Source organism: Myxocyprinus asiaticus, chromosome 29 (assembly GCF_019703515.2).
Source record: "Myxocyprinus asiaticus isolate MX2 ecotype Aquarium Trade chromosome 29, UBuf_Myxa_2, whole genome shotgun sequence".
In the NCBI taxonomy this organism is placed as follows: domain Eukaryota; kingdom Metazoa; phylum Chordata; class Actinopteri; order Cypriniformes; family Catostomidae; genus Myxocyprinus; species Myxocyprinus asiaticus.
Genome location: NC_059372.1, coordinates 8,468,004 through 8,489,101, shown reverse-complemented (window position 1 = coordinate 8,489,101; position 21,098 = coordinate 8,468,004). Strand labels below are relative to the sequence as shown.

The 21,098-nt window shown below is 36.5% G+C and overlaps 1 protein-coding gene across 1 annotated transcript in view; it reads right to left on the bottom strand.

Moving 5' to 3' along the window:
• Positions 1-21,098, bottom strand: part of LOC127420197 (cadherin-11-like) — an 84,810-nt gene that overhangs the window by 40,505 nt on the left and 23,207 nt on the right. The window contains exons 2-4 of the mRNA XM_051662249.1: positions 10,977-11,271; positions 10,652-10,771; positions 8,874-9,041 (exon numbers count right to left, since the gene is read on the bottom strand). Coding sequence (XP_051518209.1) covers positions 8,874-9,041; positions 10,652-10,771; positions 10,977-11,271 — 583 coding nt within the window. The remainder of the gene's footprint in view (positions 1-8,873; positions 9,042-10,651; positions 10,772-10,976; positions 11,272-21,098) is intronic.

Sequence of the window (21,098 nt, the reverse complement as noted above, 5' to 3'; positions counted from 1 at the left end):
TCATCAAATGTTTTTGTGACTTGTGCCACAGTAGACCTTCTGTTGGTTTGAACCAGATGGGATAGCCTTCGTTGCCTTCATGCCTCGATGAGCCTTAGGCACCCGACACCCTGCCGCCATTTTGTGGTTTGTCCCTCCTCGGACCACTGTCAAAGTCAAAGTCGCTCAGGTCTTTACTCCTGCTCATTTCTCCTGCATTCAACACGTTGTCTACGAGAACTGATTGTTCACTTAATCTACCCAGACCTTGACATTTGGCCTTGTTCGGAGATGATCAGTTATTCGCTTCACCTGCGAGTGGTCATAATATTTTGGCTCATCAGTGTACTGTATATACGTAACTATCAATACCAAATATAATCTATATACACAGGGAAAAAAATAAGCAATTTCATTAGGTCTAAAGTACAAGATCACAAATCTGCATATGTATGTGCGTATAGTATGTTTCTGGCACAGATGCACACATACAGACACACAGATATTAAAGAAATCGGATATGGCCTGACAGAAACCCATAAGCCTTATCAAATGCACAGCCACTCACACTTTGATATCTCACAAACACAGCCACAGTGCATGTTGCAGTCTTCTTATCTTCACAGACATCATCAAATATTTCATACACACATACACACATATGCACTTCCTCCCCAAAGACACTGCAACACCAAAACACACTTTGATATCTCACCTCCACACACACATACACATGCACTGCGGAGGGTTTTAGCACTTTGAGGGACTGAGATGGTGTAAGAATGAACGCAATGACAGGTCACGGGTCAGTGGGCACAAGGTTCGTTTGAGAGATTCATGATTGGAGTGACACTTTCCAGAACACTGTGAATCAGCCCCTGCTAAGAGACGGGACATATATCAACAATAACACATCAACAAGACCTGGAAATAAAGGACTGTGTCCCATGTGGTATTCAGGATCTAAGGTTAGGCTGTACAGATTCTTAGAAGCTCTCGATTTAATTCCAATTTTGTTTAAATTTGAATAGATTTGGATTAATTTGGATATATTTTAGTTATAATGTGCATTTTGCTTACAGATGAAAGCAATTCGACGATCAATACCAATTTCTATGCCACAACAAAATACTAATCAGTAAACATTGCTTCAAGCACTCAAGTAATTATTCAAGACAATTAAACAGTCAGTAATAAAGAACAAAGAAACAAAGTGCAAGCACATGATCAAATAAAAACAATAAAAGATACAAATTGAGAACACAGCGCTTGAAATTTAAAACAGAAGTATTCAAGTAAACATTACAAACTGTTATAATACATTAATACTTTTTAAAGCTACTAAAGTGCCAAAAGCAGTGAGTGTTTTTCTCATTTTCTTTTTATTGTTGTTTGATTAATATTAAAGGGACAGTTCATCCAAAAAATGAAAATTCTCTCATCAGTTACTTAACCTCATGCCATCCCAGATTCTTCTGCTGAACACAATCTGAGATTTTTAGAAGAATATTTCAGCTCTGTAGGTCCATACAATGCAAGTGAATGGTAGCCAGAACTTTGAAGGTCCAAAAGTCACATAAATGCAGCATAAAAGTAATCCGTAAGACTCCAGTGGTTAAATCTATATTTTCAAAAGCAATATGATAGGTGTGGATGTGAAACAAATCAATGTTTAAGTCCTTTTTTACTATGAATTCTCACATGTACAAAGAATTGCCAAAAACAAAAGAAGAAGAATGTGAAAGTGAAAGTGGAGATTTATATTAAAAAAGGATTTAAATATTGATCTGTTTCTCACCCACACTTGTCATATCACTTCTGAAGACATGGATTTAACCACTGGAGTCTTATGGATTAATTTTATGCTGCCTTTATATTCTTTTTTGAGCTTCAAAGTTCCGGTCACTGTTCACTTGCATTGTATGGACCTAGAGAGCTGAGATATTTTTCTAAAAATCTTCGTTTGTGTTCAGCAGAAGAAAGAAAGTCATACACATCTGGGATGGCATGTGGATAAATGATGAGAGATTTTTATCTTTATTTTTGAGTGAACTATCCCTTTAGCGACATACAAGACAATAACTTGTATACAATAATTAGGCTGCATTTACACCTCAAATCTAATATTTTGATACAAATCTGCTTTTTGTCCATCAGTTTAAATTAATTTTAGACATAAATGACAGTGTTTACTTTACTACCTCACCAACAAAGACATTTTCACTGATTTTTTACTGTTTAGGCGCGTATCTGAAAATTAATCGGGGTCATTAAAATGAAGATTGCGATTAACCGAGAATTTTTTTTTTCAGCCCTTTTAAAAAAGAACACATCTCAGGACTGCTTGAACATTATGGGGCCGTGTGTAGCAAGTGGCTTTATTTATTTATTAGTCATACTTTCATATTAGGGCCGTCAAAACTATCCCATGAATTTCATGGTATTACTTTAAAAAATTTATTAAATATGTTTAATGCCATTGATATTTAACATAGTTTACACATTTATCTACTCTTTTATTTATAGGCGTTTTGCTTTTATTATATAGGACAGTGGAGCTAGACATCACCATGGCTCAAATGCATACATTCATATTTGTTTCATTCTGGTCAGTCTAAAACTTTCTAAAACCGGTCAGAATAAAAGTAGACGCATGTATTAATAAGAATGCAATGGGAAATTTTATAACATTAATACGAAGACCATTGGATTGTTCTTCAGGTCAGTGGCAAAAACAACAAGATTTATGACATATGTTATATTAAATCCATAAAGTATGAGGAAGTTAACAATTATTTCATAACTGCATATATGCTTTGAGTTCAGTGTTTGCATTTCCCGAAATACAGAATCAGTGTATGCAATTTTAAAACTACGTGTTCTTTGATATTTGTTTCTGTGCTTCAGCTGAGACATGTAATGGGACGAAAATAGGAGAGAGCTGTGAATTGTTGTGAAGAAGAGAAGTGTGAGTGAGACGAATAAAGAGCTTTTGCAGAAATCCACCTCTCTCTTATATATATATATATATATATACATACACACAGCTATGTGTGATATCCACACAAATTGCCAAACACGACACTTACATGTTATTTTCTTTTCTTTTCTTAAACTGGAACCAAATGCACAAAGCCTGTAAATTAAACTGCAAATGCTTTTTTTACATTTTTTATCCAGGTGGTACCACTTTATAATAACTATCATCCATCAACTATCAATAACTATCAACTATCACACCTATCATATTGCTTCTGAAGACATGGATTAAACCACTGGAGTCGTATGGATTAATTTTATGCTGCCTTTATGTGCTTTTTGGAGCTTCAAAGTTCTGGCCACCATTCACTTGCATTGTATGGAACTTTTTACAACTAGACTTAAATAATGCTTAAAGGAATATTCTGGGTTCAATACAAATTAAGGTCAATCGACAGCATTTGTGGCATAATGTTGATTACACACACACACACGGGTAGTTTATCGTTTCCAGTTGGGCCCACCGTCATTTTTATGGTTCCTTTTGGTCCACTGTTCCGGGACCCCTCTCACCCCGGGCTCTAGGGCGGCTGCCCACCCTGCCCTCCCTGTAGTTATGCCCCTGCTTGAAATTGCCATGATGTTTCTTAATTGACAGTTTTTGCATTATCCGTTTTTGAAGTGAGTTCAAAATAATGAATAAAAAATGTTAAAGTCAACATTATCTATATTTTATTTATTTTTAAATGTGTCCTTTTATTTTTTTTTCAATATTTAACTACAATATCATATTGTCAAAGATTATATTAATTGACTGTCAACTATGTTGGGTACATTGTAATGGTTTTATTATTTTATTAAAATTTTTTATTAATTTACCTAAAATATATATTCAAATTTGAGGTTAACCTGATCAAGAAAATGAAATGTGGTTGGCCAGGCAAGGCCTACTATCGAATGTATGAGTCAAAATGGGGGAATTGTCAACTTTGTTACAAGTCAACTAAGTTACTCTATAAGGTCAACTCTTGGGTAACATAGTTCACATGGCCCTATTGTGTCCACTGATGATAATGAATTATTTTCCATAGATCAGTTTTTGTCATAATTTAAGCCTGTATGTGTCAGAGGACACTGAGGGTGTGAGTGCCCTTGTGCATGTGTGTGCATCATGATGATTAGGGATCAAGGGACATTTCATTGTTTTTTTTTTACAAAATTAAAAAGACATTATTCCTCTGCAAGTTAAAACAGAGCTCTTCTTATGTAAATGATGTCATTGTATTTTGTGAAAAAAGCAGGATGTTGCTTTTTCAACTATGTTACTTTCACTGTCAACTATGTTACAGCTGATTTTTGTTTACATTTAAAATGTTACAAATCTCCAAAAACATACAATTCTTAAAACTGGTTTACTAGACTTACTGCAGATATGGCAGAACAGACAAAAGAACCCTTAATTATGTGTGTTACTGTGGCATGCAGTTTGTCCGTAACATAGCTGACAAACTCACTAGAGAAAACATCCTTTCCCTTATAATATCAAAAAGGTGTTTAATGCTTAAGCTTTGCAAGTAGTAGATATGTTACATTAAAGAAATATATTAACTTAAACCAGTAATTGTTTTATTGAGAAAATTTACATCCAATATTACAATTGTTTTATCATGACATAATCAGGTAAATGTTGTGGCTATACTTTTGAAACTATGCATGTTTTAACATTTATGGACTAGCCTCTGTTTTTGAGGGGTGAGTCAATTTTTTGTGGTAATCAACATTATTCCAAAAATGCTGTCGATTAAGCTTAGTTAGATAGTTAAAATATTTAATAGTTAGAAATGTCATGAAAATGACAATATGACTTTATTTTATATATCTATATTAGTGGATCACTGTAGATGATCTCTTTAGTATCTATCACTGGATAGCTATAGAGGAATGCTGTAATACAGCACTGGTTAATTTTGCATCAGCATTGTAATTATATCGGTGTTAATGTTGGCTAAATTAAACACTCAATGCAAACCATATTTATAAAGATAGCTTGGAGCAGAGCATAAAAAACATTAAAAGTTTGTTGTAAGATGAAAATAAACAACAGGTGTCATTCAGCCCTCCTGATTAGTGTTTGATTCAGGATTGTAATGAACTAAAGGGACTCAATAATTGAAGCACAGCCAATATGATACGCTGTAATATTCAACTAACATTATTACAAATATCTAGGGAAATAATTGTATTCAAACAATTCAGAGTGGCAACTGAAATTATGTGGCTGAGTAATTGTGTAATTTCTCTCCCATGCACAGGCCAATCATATCACATAACAATCCGACAGAATATAATACAGCAGACATAACTCAAACCCTCCCGAGTCATTATTTGACGTCATGTCCACTGTCTTCAAACCGCCACACGTCTCAGAACAGTCAATCAATTACCACAACAAGACCAAATCTGGTTCATGAATTGAACTCTCATAATGAGCTCACTCCAGCTAACAAGTGGTCAGAAAGGCAATCAGTATAATAGGACAGAGAGAGAAAGAGAAAGAGTCCATTTCAAAAGGTTACATCATTTCACACACAAGCACCCTCACCTAGAAGAGCACGACTCTTCTCATCCTGCTGGTAAGTCAGACGGCAGACATGGAAACAACACTTGTTGTCAAACAGAGCACTGTGTATCATTAAAGGAGCTAATGGACAGTGTGTACACTGACAGAGATATAAAGATGTCACACCTGTCAGGATGTAGGGAATGAGAGAGGATCAGGACCCAAGTGCAGAGTTCACAAAAAAGGCATTTATTTACACAAGGGGAGACTAAAATAGGCAAGGAAATCAAACAAGTTAATGCAGGGCAGGTGTAACAAATGAACTAATAATGGTTCAAACAAGGAGGCGGGGTATGATGTAAGACAGAGAGACACGTGACGATACAATAACAAAACAAAGCCACGTACTCTCACAAGACAACAGAACACCCGAATGGCATGAGTGCACATCGCCAAGACAATAAGGCAATATACGCCCATGCCAACCAACAAACAAGACGAGAGGCAAATGCCACGCGATGCACGCAACAGGCTACAAAAACAAGACAGGACACCTGTGCGAGAGTTCGGCCACACACACACCCGACACCTTAGACCGGAGTGACCGAACTTCAGCACAACATAAAGACAGCTTCCCGCGTTAGCGAGAGACAAACATAAACTACTGGCGTGAGTGCATGCTGCCAAGATGACATAAGCGCAATGTACCCACATCAATAACAGGCAGACATGGAGCATGAGTGTCCGGATCCTGACACAGGCCGAAACAGAACCAGACAGGAAGTCAGGACCCAGACACCATACTCCAGACATGTAACAAGACAGACCAAAGAGTGCACAGCAGGGAATACAACGGAAACCACGTGCTCACACAAAGACAGATAACGAAACACATGACAGACATGGGGCGATAATGCCACGGTCCTATCAGACAAAAACACAGACTGACAGAGTGACAGGACCATGACAACACCACATATCTTTGATCTTCTAAACAACATGATTATTGAATTCTGAGTTTATACATGCTGAAAAAAGTGTATGGAAAATAAAAGAGAGAGAAAAAAAAACTGCAACACTATTCCAGAACTTATTTTTGTTTGTTTTCATTGTGTTCTGTCCATTTAAATTTGTAAAATGGAAGTTTACTTAATCCATTTGAGTTGGGACTACATGAATACTTTTTGTGGTGTTAATGTAGCATTGATTTAACTGGGCAATGAATTTCCATTTTCCAGCATGCTTTGCATGGGACTCGATAGGAAGAGTTAACATTAAATTTAAGTGTCATTTTATGTGTTTTTGTGCAAGATTAATATAAAGGGTGCTACTTGTTGGTGTTAGATATTGTACATGAAATTGATTGCTTGCTTCATTGAGCAAATGATGTGCTAACCATAGCATAGTTATTAAGCTACACCAGAGATGGGCCACTTCTATTAAAATGAAATGCTGATTTGTCACAGCACCTTCTGTTGGGTAGGAGAAATATAAAATGGCAAATGCTGCAAAATCGGAACAGAACATGCTACACGCTATAGTGGACCTATAGTGGAACTGTCTGCCTGGCACAATGGACAGAGCAGCACGAGCGCAGAGCAGGTGTGTTTATTTGCTGATCGGTCTTGAGTTTTAACTGTGCAGTGGTTTATCATCATAAACAGCGCTGCAAGAAGTGCGGGATGGGTCGCAAAATTCAGCACTAAATAATTTGTTGAAATCCCCTAACCTCACAACATCAGGAAAATCAGACCATTCCTGTCTGAATATGCTACACAGCTCCTGGTCCAAGCGCTGGTCATTTCAAGACTTGAATACTGTAATGCCCTGCTGGCCGGCCTCCCAGCTAGCACGATTAAGCCGCTGCAGATGGTCCAGAACGCAGCTGCGCGTCTGATCTGTAATCAACCAAAGAAGGCTCACGTCAGCCCCCTCTTGATTTCATTCCACTGACTACCTGTAGCTGCCCGTATCGAATTTAAGGCTTTGACTCTGGCCTTCAGGACAACCAATGGAACAGCACCCTCTTACTTCAATTCACTCCTCAAAGCCTATGTCCCCACTCGCTTTCTGTGGTCAATGAACGACAGGTGCCTGGTGGTCTTGTCACCAAGAGGCACAAAGTCCACTTCACAATCATTCACTTTCTCTGTTACTCTGTGGTGGAATAAGCTTCCAACCTCCACACGATCTGCTGACACCATCTCAGCATTCAAGAACCAGCTCAAAACACTTCTGTTCCACGAGTCTCTTTCTTCTGTGCTAGCTTCTACAATACTCCAGCTTCTCTGAGAGGCAGTGCGATACTGCAGATATTGTTGACTTTTGTGTGACAAACTGCTTGCTATGTTCCTCATTTGTAAGTCACTTTTGATAAAAGTGTGTGCTAAATGACTAAATGTAAAATGTAAATGTATGAAAACCACAAATGTGTCTTTAATTAGACTAGTTTAAAATCAAATTAAACAGCCCGCTATTCTAAACAACATTGACTAGGAAAACAGGAGAAAACTGCACCATGATCAGACATGGGCTTTTTAATCCACACATCACAACCCTTAGAAAAACTGACCATGAATTTACTATAGACACACTAACTGTATTAACTATGGTAAATGGTCTGAAATGTGGTATATTCATACTAACTATTATATTAATATGTTCTGTATATCAGGGGAGTACGGGAATATAATGTTTGTTACAATTATGGCAGTTTCAGTTCTTTATATTTTGCATTTATGTTTTCCAAATGTGTTCAGGTATTTTTAATTTTTTTATGGAACCACAGTTTCTGCACATCTAACCATGGTAGCGAGGAGCCATGCATGGCTTTACATTTACCTCTGGTTACCATGGTCTTCTTGCAAATACCACAGTTAAAAATATAAATAATATGGAAAAACTATATGGTAATTTTTCATAAAGGCTAAGTAAAATAAAGGGCTTTAAAGCATGGACCTTTGTGAATTATGGACCAAGCTATCAGTTTTCCTTTAAAATCTGCTGCAATGTTCTAATTCTAATTCCCTCTGTCTAAATATTTTAATTTAGCCAAATCTACAGTAAATTAGGTGATATTATTTTACAGATTTCTGTTGTTAATATCAGTAAATTTACATCTGTATCTCAACTCAAAATCAATGGTGTTGAGTGGGCATTTCAATGGGACAAAATATGCAATATTATTGGTAATTTTACTTAATTGTACACTTTTATTACTCATGCATTCCAAACCCAGAAATGTGAAAAGGGTCCACTGGCCTTCTTGGCAACACAAAACAACACACTTGTTGGTTTTCTTTATGTTTTTGAACAGTGCAGTATTTAATGAAAAATGAATAATGCAGGCCCTCACTTTGAGTGAAGCGAGGTGGGTTGTCATTGACATCACTGAGATGTACGGTGACAGTGGTGGTTCCTGTCAGACCCCCTTGATGGCCCCCCATGTCTCTGGCCTGAATCACTACCAGATACTGCGCTTGAGTCTCTCTGTCCATATCAGGTACTGCTGTGCGCACTATGCCTGCAGAAAGAGAGACAGATAGACAGGAACATATAGTGGATATATTTCTTGCTCTGAAAAAAATGTCATGCCAATAAGAGAATTAGGTTAAACTTGACCAAAATAAAAGGAATCACAAAGGATTTCCTAAGCCATTACACTGCTGACCTATCCTACATTTTATTCATGTGAAACAAAATATAAATGTGTGTCGTTAGGGATAGAGAGATGTATAAAATCATATTGAACTGATATGGAACAAATGAAATAGAACATAATATAATATAATCTGATTGACACAACAGAGTTGAACATAATATCATAGAATCTGGTCAATAGAATGGAACAGAATATAATAGAATATAATCTGGTCAATAGAACATAATATATTAGAATTTGGTAAACAGAACAGAGTTAAACATAATAGAATATAATTTGGTCAACAGACTGTAACAGAACATAATAGAATGGAATCTGATCAATAGAATAGAACAATAGAATCTGGTTAACAAAATGAAATAGAACAATAGAATAGAATCTGGTAAACAGAACATAATAGAACATGATAGTATATAATCTGGTCAACAGAATGCAATAGAACATAACAGAATAGAATTTAGCCAATAGAACATAATATAATAGTATATGTTTAATAGAACAAAATAAAATAGAACCTGGTCAACATAATGAAATAAAACAAAATGGAATAGAATCTGGCCAACAGAATGGAATAAAAACAATATAATAGAATCTGGTCAGCAGAATGGAACAGAACATAATAAGATGTAATCTGATCAGTAGAACAGAACAGAATCTGATCAATAGAATGCGGCAGAACATAATAGAATATAATCTGGTCAATAGAACATAAAATAGAATTTGGTCAACAGAATGGAATAGAACATAAAATATAGAATCTGGTCAAATAAATGGAATAGAACATAACAATAAAATATGGTCAATGAAACATAATAGAATATAATCTGTTTAACAGAACGGAATAGAATATAATTAATTAGAGTCTGGTCAACAGAATGAAATAAAACATACCATAATAGAATAGAATCTGGTCAACAGAATTGAATAGAACCTCAAAGAATAGAATTTGGTCAACAGAATGGAATAGAACAAAGAATAGAATTTGGTCAAAAGAATGGAATAGAACAAAATAGAACAGAACATGGTCAACAGAATGGAATAGAACATAATCGAACTCTAGTCAATAAAATGGACTAGAATTTAATAGAATGGAATCTGGTCAATAGAACATACTAGATTAGAATCTGTTTAACCAAACAGAATACAACATAACAAAATAGAATCTGATAAACCAAACTGAATAGAACATAATAGAATAGAATCTGGTCAACAGGATGGACCAGAACAGAAAAGAATATAATCTGGTCAAAGAATGGAATAGAACTTGATCAAATATAATCTGGTCAATAGAACATACTGTAATAGACTAAAATCTGGTCAACAAAACTGAATATAATACAATAGAACTGAATGTGGTCAACAGAATGAAATAGAACATAATAGAGTAGAATCTGGTCAACAAAATGGAACAGAATATAATAGAATATAATCTAGAAATGTAGCCATTAAATAAAATGGAAAAGAACACACACCTGACTGTGGGTCCACTGTAAAGTATTGCTGGCCTTCAATCACTGAATACACAAGTTTGGCACTGTTCCCGTAGGTTGGATCATCAGCATCTGTGGCTGTCACTTGAATAACTGATGTGCCTGGGGAAAACATAGAGAGTGTATGGGAAACACAGTGAAAGAAGTAACAGTGAGAGAGGTACAGCAGGAGTGGGGGCAGAAGAAAGAATAAGAGATATTTTTGACAAAGTCAAGGTTCATTGAACATGTGACCATCCATCCATGCTGTTCAAACACAAATCTCTCAGGCTGAGCTCATTTGCATGAGTGCATGTGAGCATAGTACCAATATTGGCCATCTCAGGCACGGTGACGCTGTACGGGCCGTTCTGGAACACAGGTGGGTTATCGTTGATGTCTTGCACACGAATGATGAACTGAGAGGAAGGCTCCAGGGCTCGGCCCGTCTGTCTGTCTGTTGCTGTGGCGATAAGACGATACTGGTCCTTCTCCTCCCGGTCGAGGGGCTTGGTGACATGAATATTCCCCGTTCTGCTGTCGATGACGAACACAGAGCCCGCCCCCTCGCCTTTTAAAACGTATTTGGTTCGGCCATCACCCCTGTCCACACTCGAATGGAGCTGCATGAAATGTACAAAGGAAAAAAAAAAGGAAAAATATAAGAGAGAAGTTTGATCAATATCAAAATCTTTAAACTTTCTGTATGTTTTCTAAAGACAATTCATGCAACTCTAGCATTGTAAGAAGAAAAAAACTTTTTGTGAAACTTAACTTGTATATAGAATGCAGGCATTATAAAGCATTATAATGCACATTGTAATATGTTATTTCTTATCGTTAACTGTAAACACAGCTGTTATACATTACAATACTACCTTTTCATGAATACACCTTAATGCATTAAAACTAGGGGTGTAAATCGGACATTTCATCACGATACGATCTTGTACCGATTCTCTTGGCCTGTGATCCGATATTTGCCGATACTTCAATGTCTGTCGCGGTACGATTAGATTCAGGGGCCTGCGATCGATATTCCGATATTATGTGCCTATTTTACACAATCAATTAAATTCTTTTTGCCCTCAAATGCATCCAAAATATAATTTATTCAGCTCTCTGTATCCACATTGATACATCCACAACAAAATAAAGTACTTCAGATATTGAAAAAATTAATACAGATAAATAATATAAAAATAAAGTCACACACAAGTGATCATCACTCGTTTAATGACAGCTAATTTTTCAATTTAGTCCAGTTCAAAATACTTACATACCCATGCATTGTTTCCAACTATCCGTGCTATCCATGGTTTTCTTGGTTACGACTTCCACAGTTGTAATGAAAAATTCTGTTACAGTTAACTGGGATAAATGTAAGTAAGGGAGCTCGCATTTCGGGGGAAGCCCGGCTGACACGCGTGCACAGATAGCAGAGCACAGTTTGGCTTCAAAGACCCTGCTCACATCCTTGTCCCACATGAAAAGCATATTTAGTGCTCATAAAGTAAAATGAATGTAATAAGGTTGCTTCATCGCCTGACGGAAATGTGTACGGACATGGCTGACATGAGAGTATTAAAATAAAGGTAGATCTTAAAAAAATTCTATATCGAAATTTACGCATTGTATCGATAACATTGGATTGATGGTCATTGGATTGATGCATCGATCCAGTTCGATGGATCGTTACACCCCTAATTAAAACCCATGATAACTCATGATACTTGAAATTTGGTGTTGATAATGTGTTTTAAGGAATATTTCAAGCTCAAAACAAGTTAAGCTCAATCGACAGCATGTGTGGCAAAATGCAGATTACCACAACAAATACACTGATGAGCCAAAACATTATGCCTAATATTCTGTTGGCCCTCCACATGCCGCAAAAACAGCACCGACCCACTGAGGCATGGATTCTACAAGACTCCTGAAGGTGTCCTGTGGTATCTGGCACCAAGACATTAGCAGCAGATCCTTCAAGTCCTGAAAGTTGCAAAGTGGAACTGCCGTTGATCAGACTTGTTGGTCCAGAATATCCCACAGATGCTCAAACGGATTGAGATCTAGGGAATTTGGAGGCCAGGGCAACACCTTGATGAACTCTTCATCATCTTCCTAAAACCATTCCCAAACAATGTGTGCAGTTTGGCAGGGCGCATTATCCTGCTGAAAGAGGCCACTGCTCTCAGGGAATACCATTGCCATGAAGTAGTGTACCTGGTCTCCAATGATGTTTAGGTAGGTGGCACGTGTCAAATTGACATCCACATGAATGGTCGGACCCAGGATTTCCTAGAAGAACATTGCCTAGAGCATCACACTCCCTCCAATGGCTTGTCATCTTCCCACAGTGCATCCTGGTCCCATCACTTCCCCAGGTAAACGGCGCACACGTACACGGCCGTCCACCCGATGTAAAAGAAAACTGGACTCATCGGACCAAGCAACCTTCTTCCACTGCTCCAAGGTCCAGTTCTGACGCTTGCGTGCCAATTGTAGGTGGACAGGTGTCATCATGTGCACTCTGACTGGTCTGTGGCTACACTGACCCATACGCAGCAGGGTGTGATGCACTGTGTGTTGTGACACATTCCTCCCTTAACCATCATTAAAATTTTCTGCGACTAGACGTACTGTCGGTTCGGACCAGACAGGATAGCCTTCGTTACCCTCACGCATCGATGAGCCTTGGGCACCCAACACCTTGTTGCCGGTTTGTGGTTTGTCCCTCCTCGGACTAGAGCTGTGTATCACCAACAAAGTCACGATATGATACACATCACGATACAGAGGTCACGATATGATACATATCACGATACATGTTATTTTTTAGCTGAATTTCTCCTGACTTTCATTTTGCTCCAACCAAAACACAAAAGGTCCATAAAGGTAAGAAAAGCAAAATAAATAATTATGTTACAGAAAAGTAAATTACTTTCATTGGCCCTTTCTTCTTTTTGCTTTCAAAGTGTTTTGTGTTACCCTCCCCTTACTATAGATTAAAATATTCTGGTTTAAAATCAAATCCTGTTTTTAAAGTGTGCTACAGGTAAGTCAAGGCCTCTAGGATTAAACAAATTACCAAAGTCAAACAAGTCAAACACAACTACACACTGTTCTTGTACTCAAATGAAGAGTTGTATAATAATCATTACAGGAAATTGTATTTAGTAACTTTAATAGAACTAATTGTATTACCCTTTTTGTAGACCACACAGAAAGAGTCACAGATGGCAGTGCAAAATATGCTGTGCTAAATCAAGTAAAAAGTCATTAGCCTGCAATTTTAATTTCTTCATATAGTTTGCCTAACTCACCCTCACATTTGATATCCATGATGTATCCACTGTATATCTTTTTCTACACCCATTCATTTACTGTACAGTATACAGTATAGGCTATTCACAACTCTGAACCTTTTAAGATGACCTAAAATCAACTGTTTGCAGGCCACTGACATAAGGAAGAAAGAAAACGATTATTTTCCGCATTGTGATGAGCACTCTACAAAAAGCGAATCAGATGTGCACACCGGGCACTTTCCTTTCATCTTTTCATCAAAATAAAAACTGTTTTCCTTCAAACGTGTGTCTTTGTGTCAAAACAATGGCATCTCTTGTCAAATGTCACTATTACCTTGTTCAGACTTAGTATTAACATCCATCACAGGAGATCCGATCAGTGGACAGCACTAAATACAGGTGCAAACGGGTCCAAAATGTTCAGGTTGGCGAGAAGATGATCTTAGTTACCTTATAAAAAGTACCCATCTTCTAGTTAATTTCATACCCTGTTTGAGAGTAAATGAAGCGCATATGGTTGGCTTTATGTACTGGAAGATACATATATTTCAGGTTCAAGTTTTGGCTGTGGTAGCAAGAGTCTCATCTAATTTAAATGCGGTGGTCCACTACTGCTCAAGTGATTGAAAGACATTTCGTCACGTGATAGGCTGCACACAAACTTGCAGTTTGCTGCAGTATCGATATGGGCATAGCTGAATCGATACACGCATTGGCAAGGAGCACGTGACGATATATCTCAGAATCGATATTTTGAACACAGCTCTACCTCGGACCACTGTCGGTAGGTACTCACCACTGCTTACCGGGAGCACCCCACAAGCCTTGCCATTTCAGAGATGCTCTGACCCAGTCGTCTGGCCATAACAATTTTGGCCTTTATCATAGTCGCTCAGTTCTTTACTCCTGCCCAGTTCTCCTGCATTCAACACGTTGACTACGAGAACTGATTGTTCACTTTCCATCTAATCTACACAAACCTTGACATGTGGCCTTCTTAGGAGATGATCAACGTTACCCGCTTCACCTGTGAGTGGTCATAATGTTTTGGCTCATTGGTGTACTTTCAACTTATCCCTTGTTTACTTGAAAAAAATGCAAAAATTTTGTTTACAGTGAGGCACCTACAATACATGCAACAATACACTTTGTTTCAAAAGTATAGCCGCAAGATGTAAACATTATGTGTTGACATAATTTTAGTGTGATAAAATTGCTTACTAACCTAATCAGTGTGTAAAGTTACATCCAATATTGCAGCTTAATGCACGTAAACCCTGTAAGCAATTTTATCAAACTAAAATCATATTAACATTTATAATATTTACATCTTGTGGCTATAACATACTTTTGAAACAGTGTTTATTTTAATGTTTATCGACTGGCTTCATTTACCTCCATTGTTAATGCCTTACTGTAACTGCAATTTTCCATTTTTTGGATTCAAAGGATTTTTATATAAAAAAAAAAAATATATATATATATATATTCTTTGGTAATCAACATTATGCCACAAATGCGGTCGACTGCTTAACTTGTATTGAACCCAGAATATTCCTTTAATGCATTATATTCTTTATAAGGTGTAATCTTTTTTTAGGGAAGTGTTAGTGTATTATAACAGTGGTTACAATTACATGCAACTTGTATGCTCAGGATTTACATGTATGAGAACATACAACTGATTATAAAATGTATTATGAGGCATTCAGATTATATTATAAATGCATAAATATTCTATAATGAATGCGTAATATTACATTAGGAATAGGGGAGACTGGAGGTTACACACTAAATTACTTCATTGTAACACATTACATTTCTCCAAATCACAAACAAGCTTGAGAAAAGACGCTTTGCTAAAGAAGTGTGACTCTTTAACTTACAATAACAATAAATGTATAAAGTAATTATTTCATCACTTATATATCTCTTTGGATGTGCATTATCTTTTCTCTGCTGTATAAAATATTGATACCTCTGAATTTAATCTTCTGTCTATTTTATCTCTTGGGTGTTGTTAAGTTAAAATGAATGACACTAACACTGATGCTAACTGTCGCTGGTGGCCACCATACAAGATTCTGTCTTGGCTGTGAGGTTGGGGTCAATTGTAACAGTAGTTAGTCAATAAAAATGGCATGACAGGAATAAAAGATAGAAACAGATAAATAGAACAGATTAAATTAGTCAAAACAAGAAGTGTCAAAATCTAGTTAATATAACAGAATAGAATCTTGTCAGTAGAATCAAATCTAGTAAAGAGAACTGAACATAATACAATGGAATAAAGTCAAAAGACAAAACAATTGTATTAGTAGTTAGGCATTACAAACGGTATGACTGAAATAAAAGATTAAATCTTAAATAAATATGTAATGAACGTTGTTTCATTATAGTATCTGGTAGAAGACTGTCTGCAAAATGTATTTTATTAAAATGATTTAACCCTTTTCAAATAAGTATAATTTCAATAAATATTAAACTCTTGTTTAAAGAATTTGTACAATATAAAGATGAAAACTATTCAGATATACTGTATTATTAAAGGGATAGTTCACCCAAAAATTTTAATTCTCTTTAAATCATTTACTCACCCTCATGCCATGTGCGGTATATGACTTTCCTTCTTCTGCTGAACATATTTGAAGAAAAACAGAATAATATCTCAGCTCAGTAGGTCCTTATAATGGAAGTGGATGGTAACACGATTTTTGATGCTCCAAAAAGCACAGACAATCAGCATTAACATCATCCATACAACTCCAGTGGTTAAATGAATGTCTTATAAAGTGATATTGTAAAGGTGATTGTTGTACTATACCCATGTTTTTGAATTATGCATGATCAACATTTGTATTGAGATAATTTACATTTCTCGAAGTATAATGTATATATGACACAAAATATAATTCCTTACTGATTTGTATGCATACAACAATTCTTCTTGAATAATGAATATTATTGGTATATGGTTGTGATATAATAATATAATGGGTAATTTTTGTATATGTAATTTTTATGTAATTTGTGTCCTTCTCTATCTCCTGATATATACACGTAGATACTTGATAACTTGTCTTTGTTACTATAGTAATATATGTGAATGCTGGTATACCATATAAAGAGGCAATATATGTCTATAACATTTAGCAAACATTTGTATATTTTAAAGTCTATTCTGTTAGGACAAATATGGTAAATACTCCTTTATAAATGGAATAAGGTGCGCTATTGTTAACGGGACACTGATGAGGATGTAAATCGAAAGCGTTTTGTCTTTGCACAGAGCACTTTTTTTTTTTTTGCACTTTTTGACCTCTCAATAAACTAAAAAATTGTAAGACTTTTTCTGACATATTTGTTTAAATTCACTTCAATTTGTTTAAGGCGTACGGTCTGTACAGCGTTGCTCCTACTCAGTTGTAAACAGCGCTGCTCTTCCGGGTGTGTCGCACATGTGTCACTTCTCGTGTGAACATGCCAACGCGAATACGTCATACGAGAGACCGCGTTATGTCAGCCCTCTCATGAACGCACATACCGCTGCTTAACGGAAGCGTTTATTTATAGTTAAAAAGTGCTTAAATATTGATCTTTTTCACACCAAAAATTAGCATATCGCTTAATAAGACATTCATTTATACCACTGAAGTCATATGGATTACGTTAATGCTGATTGTCTGTGCTTTTTGGAGCATCAAAAATCGTGTTACCATCCACTTCCATTATAAGGACCTACTGAGCTGAGATATTATTCTATTTTTCTTCAAATGGGTTCTACTGAAGAAAGGAAGTCATACACATCTGGGATGGCACGAGGGTGAGTAAATGATGAGAGAATTTTCATATTTGGGTGAACTATCCCTTTAAGTATAAAGCAATTATATTGAGGCGAGGTTTTATTTGATAACGGGGGCGATTGAAACATTCTGACTTCTTGTATTAAATTCAATATTTCTATCAAGTCTTTCTCAATATAAATAGTTTAATGATACAATTACTGTTGGCACACATAGCCTATATGTTTCCTATACCACAAGATTGGAGCTAGTAGTCTGTGAGATATAAAGGACAAAACAAGTTGTCCCCAGTCTCTGTCAGGGTTCTGCCCTTAGTTTTGGGGTTTTTCTCCTTTGTGGCAGAGCCCTGACATGCACGTGTTCCATGTCTGTTTTATGTCTTGTGTGTGTCTAGATTCAGCCACTTCGGCTGATTTGGTTTATTTACTCTGTGGCTGAGTCCAGACACTTGTGTTTTGTTTTGTTTTATGTGAATGCACTTGGTTTTGTATTGTCTCATTTCCTTGTGCATTCGTGTCTGTCCTGACTTCAGTGATAACCTCTTGTTTGCCTTGTTACCTGTTTGATTATTAGTTTATTCGTTTCACCTGCCTTCCTCGTTTCCCTCCTGATTTCTCTCCCTTAATAATCTCCCTTTGTGCTCTGTCTGGTGCTGGTTCGTTGTGGGGTGTTGCTTGTGTTTATGTCCCCTGTTAGGGCGCTGTTGATTGTGTTCCTGTCCAGTCAGATTTCTGTTGGTTCCCCATTCCAGCCCAGCCCATCATTGTGTTGTCACCCTGGACTGTGCTTGTTTTTGTTATATTTTTGTTCAATAAAAGCCATAATTGCTACTCTGCATTTGAGTCCTGCCATTTCGTCAACCAAAACCTGACAGTCTCCCCTACCTTTACAATGCATTATATATAATGAGATGTGTTACCAAAATACTCTCTTCTTTTGTGTTAACAACATACCATGACAATGATGACTTATAAGACCATCTGGTTTCAAGTGAATAAAGATATACTCAATGAAATAATGAGATCTCTGTGTAGCTTTGAGTAACTAGACTCTCTAAGGCATTACCCCACAACATATAATATCTGATGACAAAATAAATGATGTGAGATATACAATCCACAAGATCTGTCCGTGACTATCATTGAGACCAAAGTGAATTACTGTGCATTCAAGCAATACATTTCATCAGTATGTGCGTTCCCTGGGAATTTACTTGTTGCTATGTTTGGAATTGAATAGCTTACTAATTACTAAATACCATGCAGTATATATTGTATACTGCCTACAGTTCTTATAAAAAATGTACAACAGAACACATTATGCAAAAATAAACATTTTAAACAGTCATTTATTACTTGGTTGTCACTTGACCTCATCATGTTGCATCTAAGTGGAGTTCAGTCACCTACAAATTTAAATGTACTGATGTTGTTCCAAAACTATTCTTCTTTATCGCAATTCTTTCTTATGCAGAACACAAAAGGAGATGTTTTAATGAATAATGAATGTTTTAATGACTCACTTTAAAGCTTAAAAAAAGGACCCAAATGTTTCATTAAATTAGTCCATGTGGCTCTTGCATCATATTCCAAGTCTTCTGAAGGCATACAATACAGTAAGTTTTGGTGAGAGAAAGGTAAAAAAATAATATACATACACAATATACACTCACTGAATACTTTATTAGAAACACCTGTACATCTACTTGTATGCGATTATCTAATCAGCTAATCTTGTTGCAGCAGTGCATAAAATCATTCAGATACGGGTCAGGAGCTTCAATTAAGGTTCACATCAACCATTAGAATGGGGAAAAAATGGGATCTCAGTGATTTGGACCGTGGCATGATTGTTGATGCCAGATGGGCTGGTTTGAGTATTTCTGTAACTGCTGATCTCCTGAGCTTTTTACACACAACACTCTACAGTTTACTCAGAATGGTGCCAAAAACAAAAAAACATCCAGTGGGCGGCAGTTCAGCGGACGGAAACACCTTGTTGATGAGAGAGGTCAGTGGAAAATGGCCAGACTGGATCGAGCTGACAGAAAGGCTACGGTAACTCAGATAACAGCTCTGTACAATTGTAGTGAGCAGAATAGCATCTCAGAATGCACAACACGTCGAACCTTGAGGCGGATGGGCTGCAACAGCAGAAGACAACGTAAGGCACCATAGTGTTCCTAATAAAGTGCTCAGTGAGTGTACATCCTTCATACTACAGAAATGGTGAAAGTAGTATGTTAGTATGCTATCCCAAACACAACCTGTGACCTTCCAGTTGAGCTACAGGAACACTTAGTTTGGCGCAAGTACCTTTTTTCGTTTTACCCTTATTTTTGCAACCATTAATAATAAAAAGACTTATACCTTTTAATATTTTCCATCAAACTCATAATTACTATGTTTGAGCTTTGAGGCAGTGGGACTGATCCATGGATTGCAGAGAAAGGCCACCTTTTACCCGGGGCTAAAAAAGACTTCCATATCCATATATCGAGTCTGCCTGATATGAGGAGCACCAGGTGTTTTTCGACTGATAGGGGGGATGATGGTTGGTCGGGCATAAAATTCATTAGCTCAGCCAACCAATAAGGTCAGAGGGGAATTGTCAGAAACAGGGAGCAAAAATGTGCCAAATAAACCTGTTAAAACAAATATGCATTGGCTATGTTCAGAATGTAGCATACTGCCTACTATTTAACTCTAAAATAGTATATACAGGCAGTTGGCAATTATCGCAAAATAAACTATTACAGTTCCGCTTATTACACGGCTACCTTAAATAATAAAAAAAAATTGATATATTTGCATTAAATTGCATATTTAAATCTGATTTAAATTACTTTGCTACGTAACAAGAGAGCATGGAGTGATATGAGACATGAACACCTTACAAAATCACGTTACTATACCTACATTTTTTTTGCTCTGTTCCTCACACAATGCTCTCTTATGACATCAAAACTTTTTTAATATAGCGTGTGCATTATAAGGCGATGCATATTAATGTTTGCATTACATAACCAACTATATTTACAAGCTTGTTCAATTGAGTGTTGCACTTGCAATGCAAAGGCCCAGGTTTGCAAGTCCTAAAGAGTGTGCCTGTCAGCACTTGAGCCAAAAATGTCATAGAAGCACCACAAAATGACTCGGTTGGTTCATCAATTGTGCTTTTCATCTCACATTTGCGTTCATGATACTATCGGTTATGTTTAGTTTTAAGGTTTAGTGTAGGGAGGTAGGTAGGTTTTGTTGATTTAAAACTCAATAGAGCTTTAAAAAATTTTTAAGAGCGCAAGCGTTAAAGGTGCTGTAAATGATTTTTTTTTCA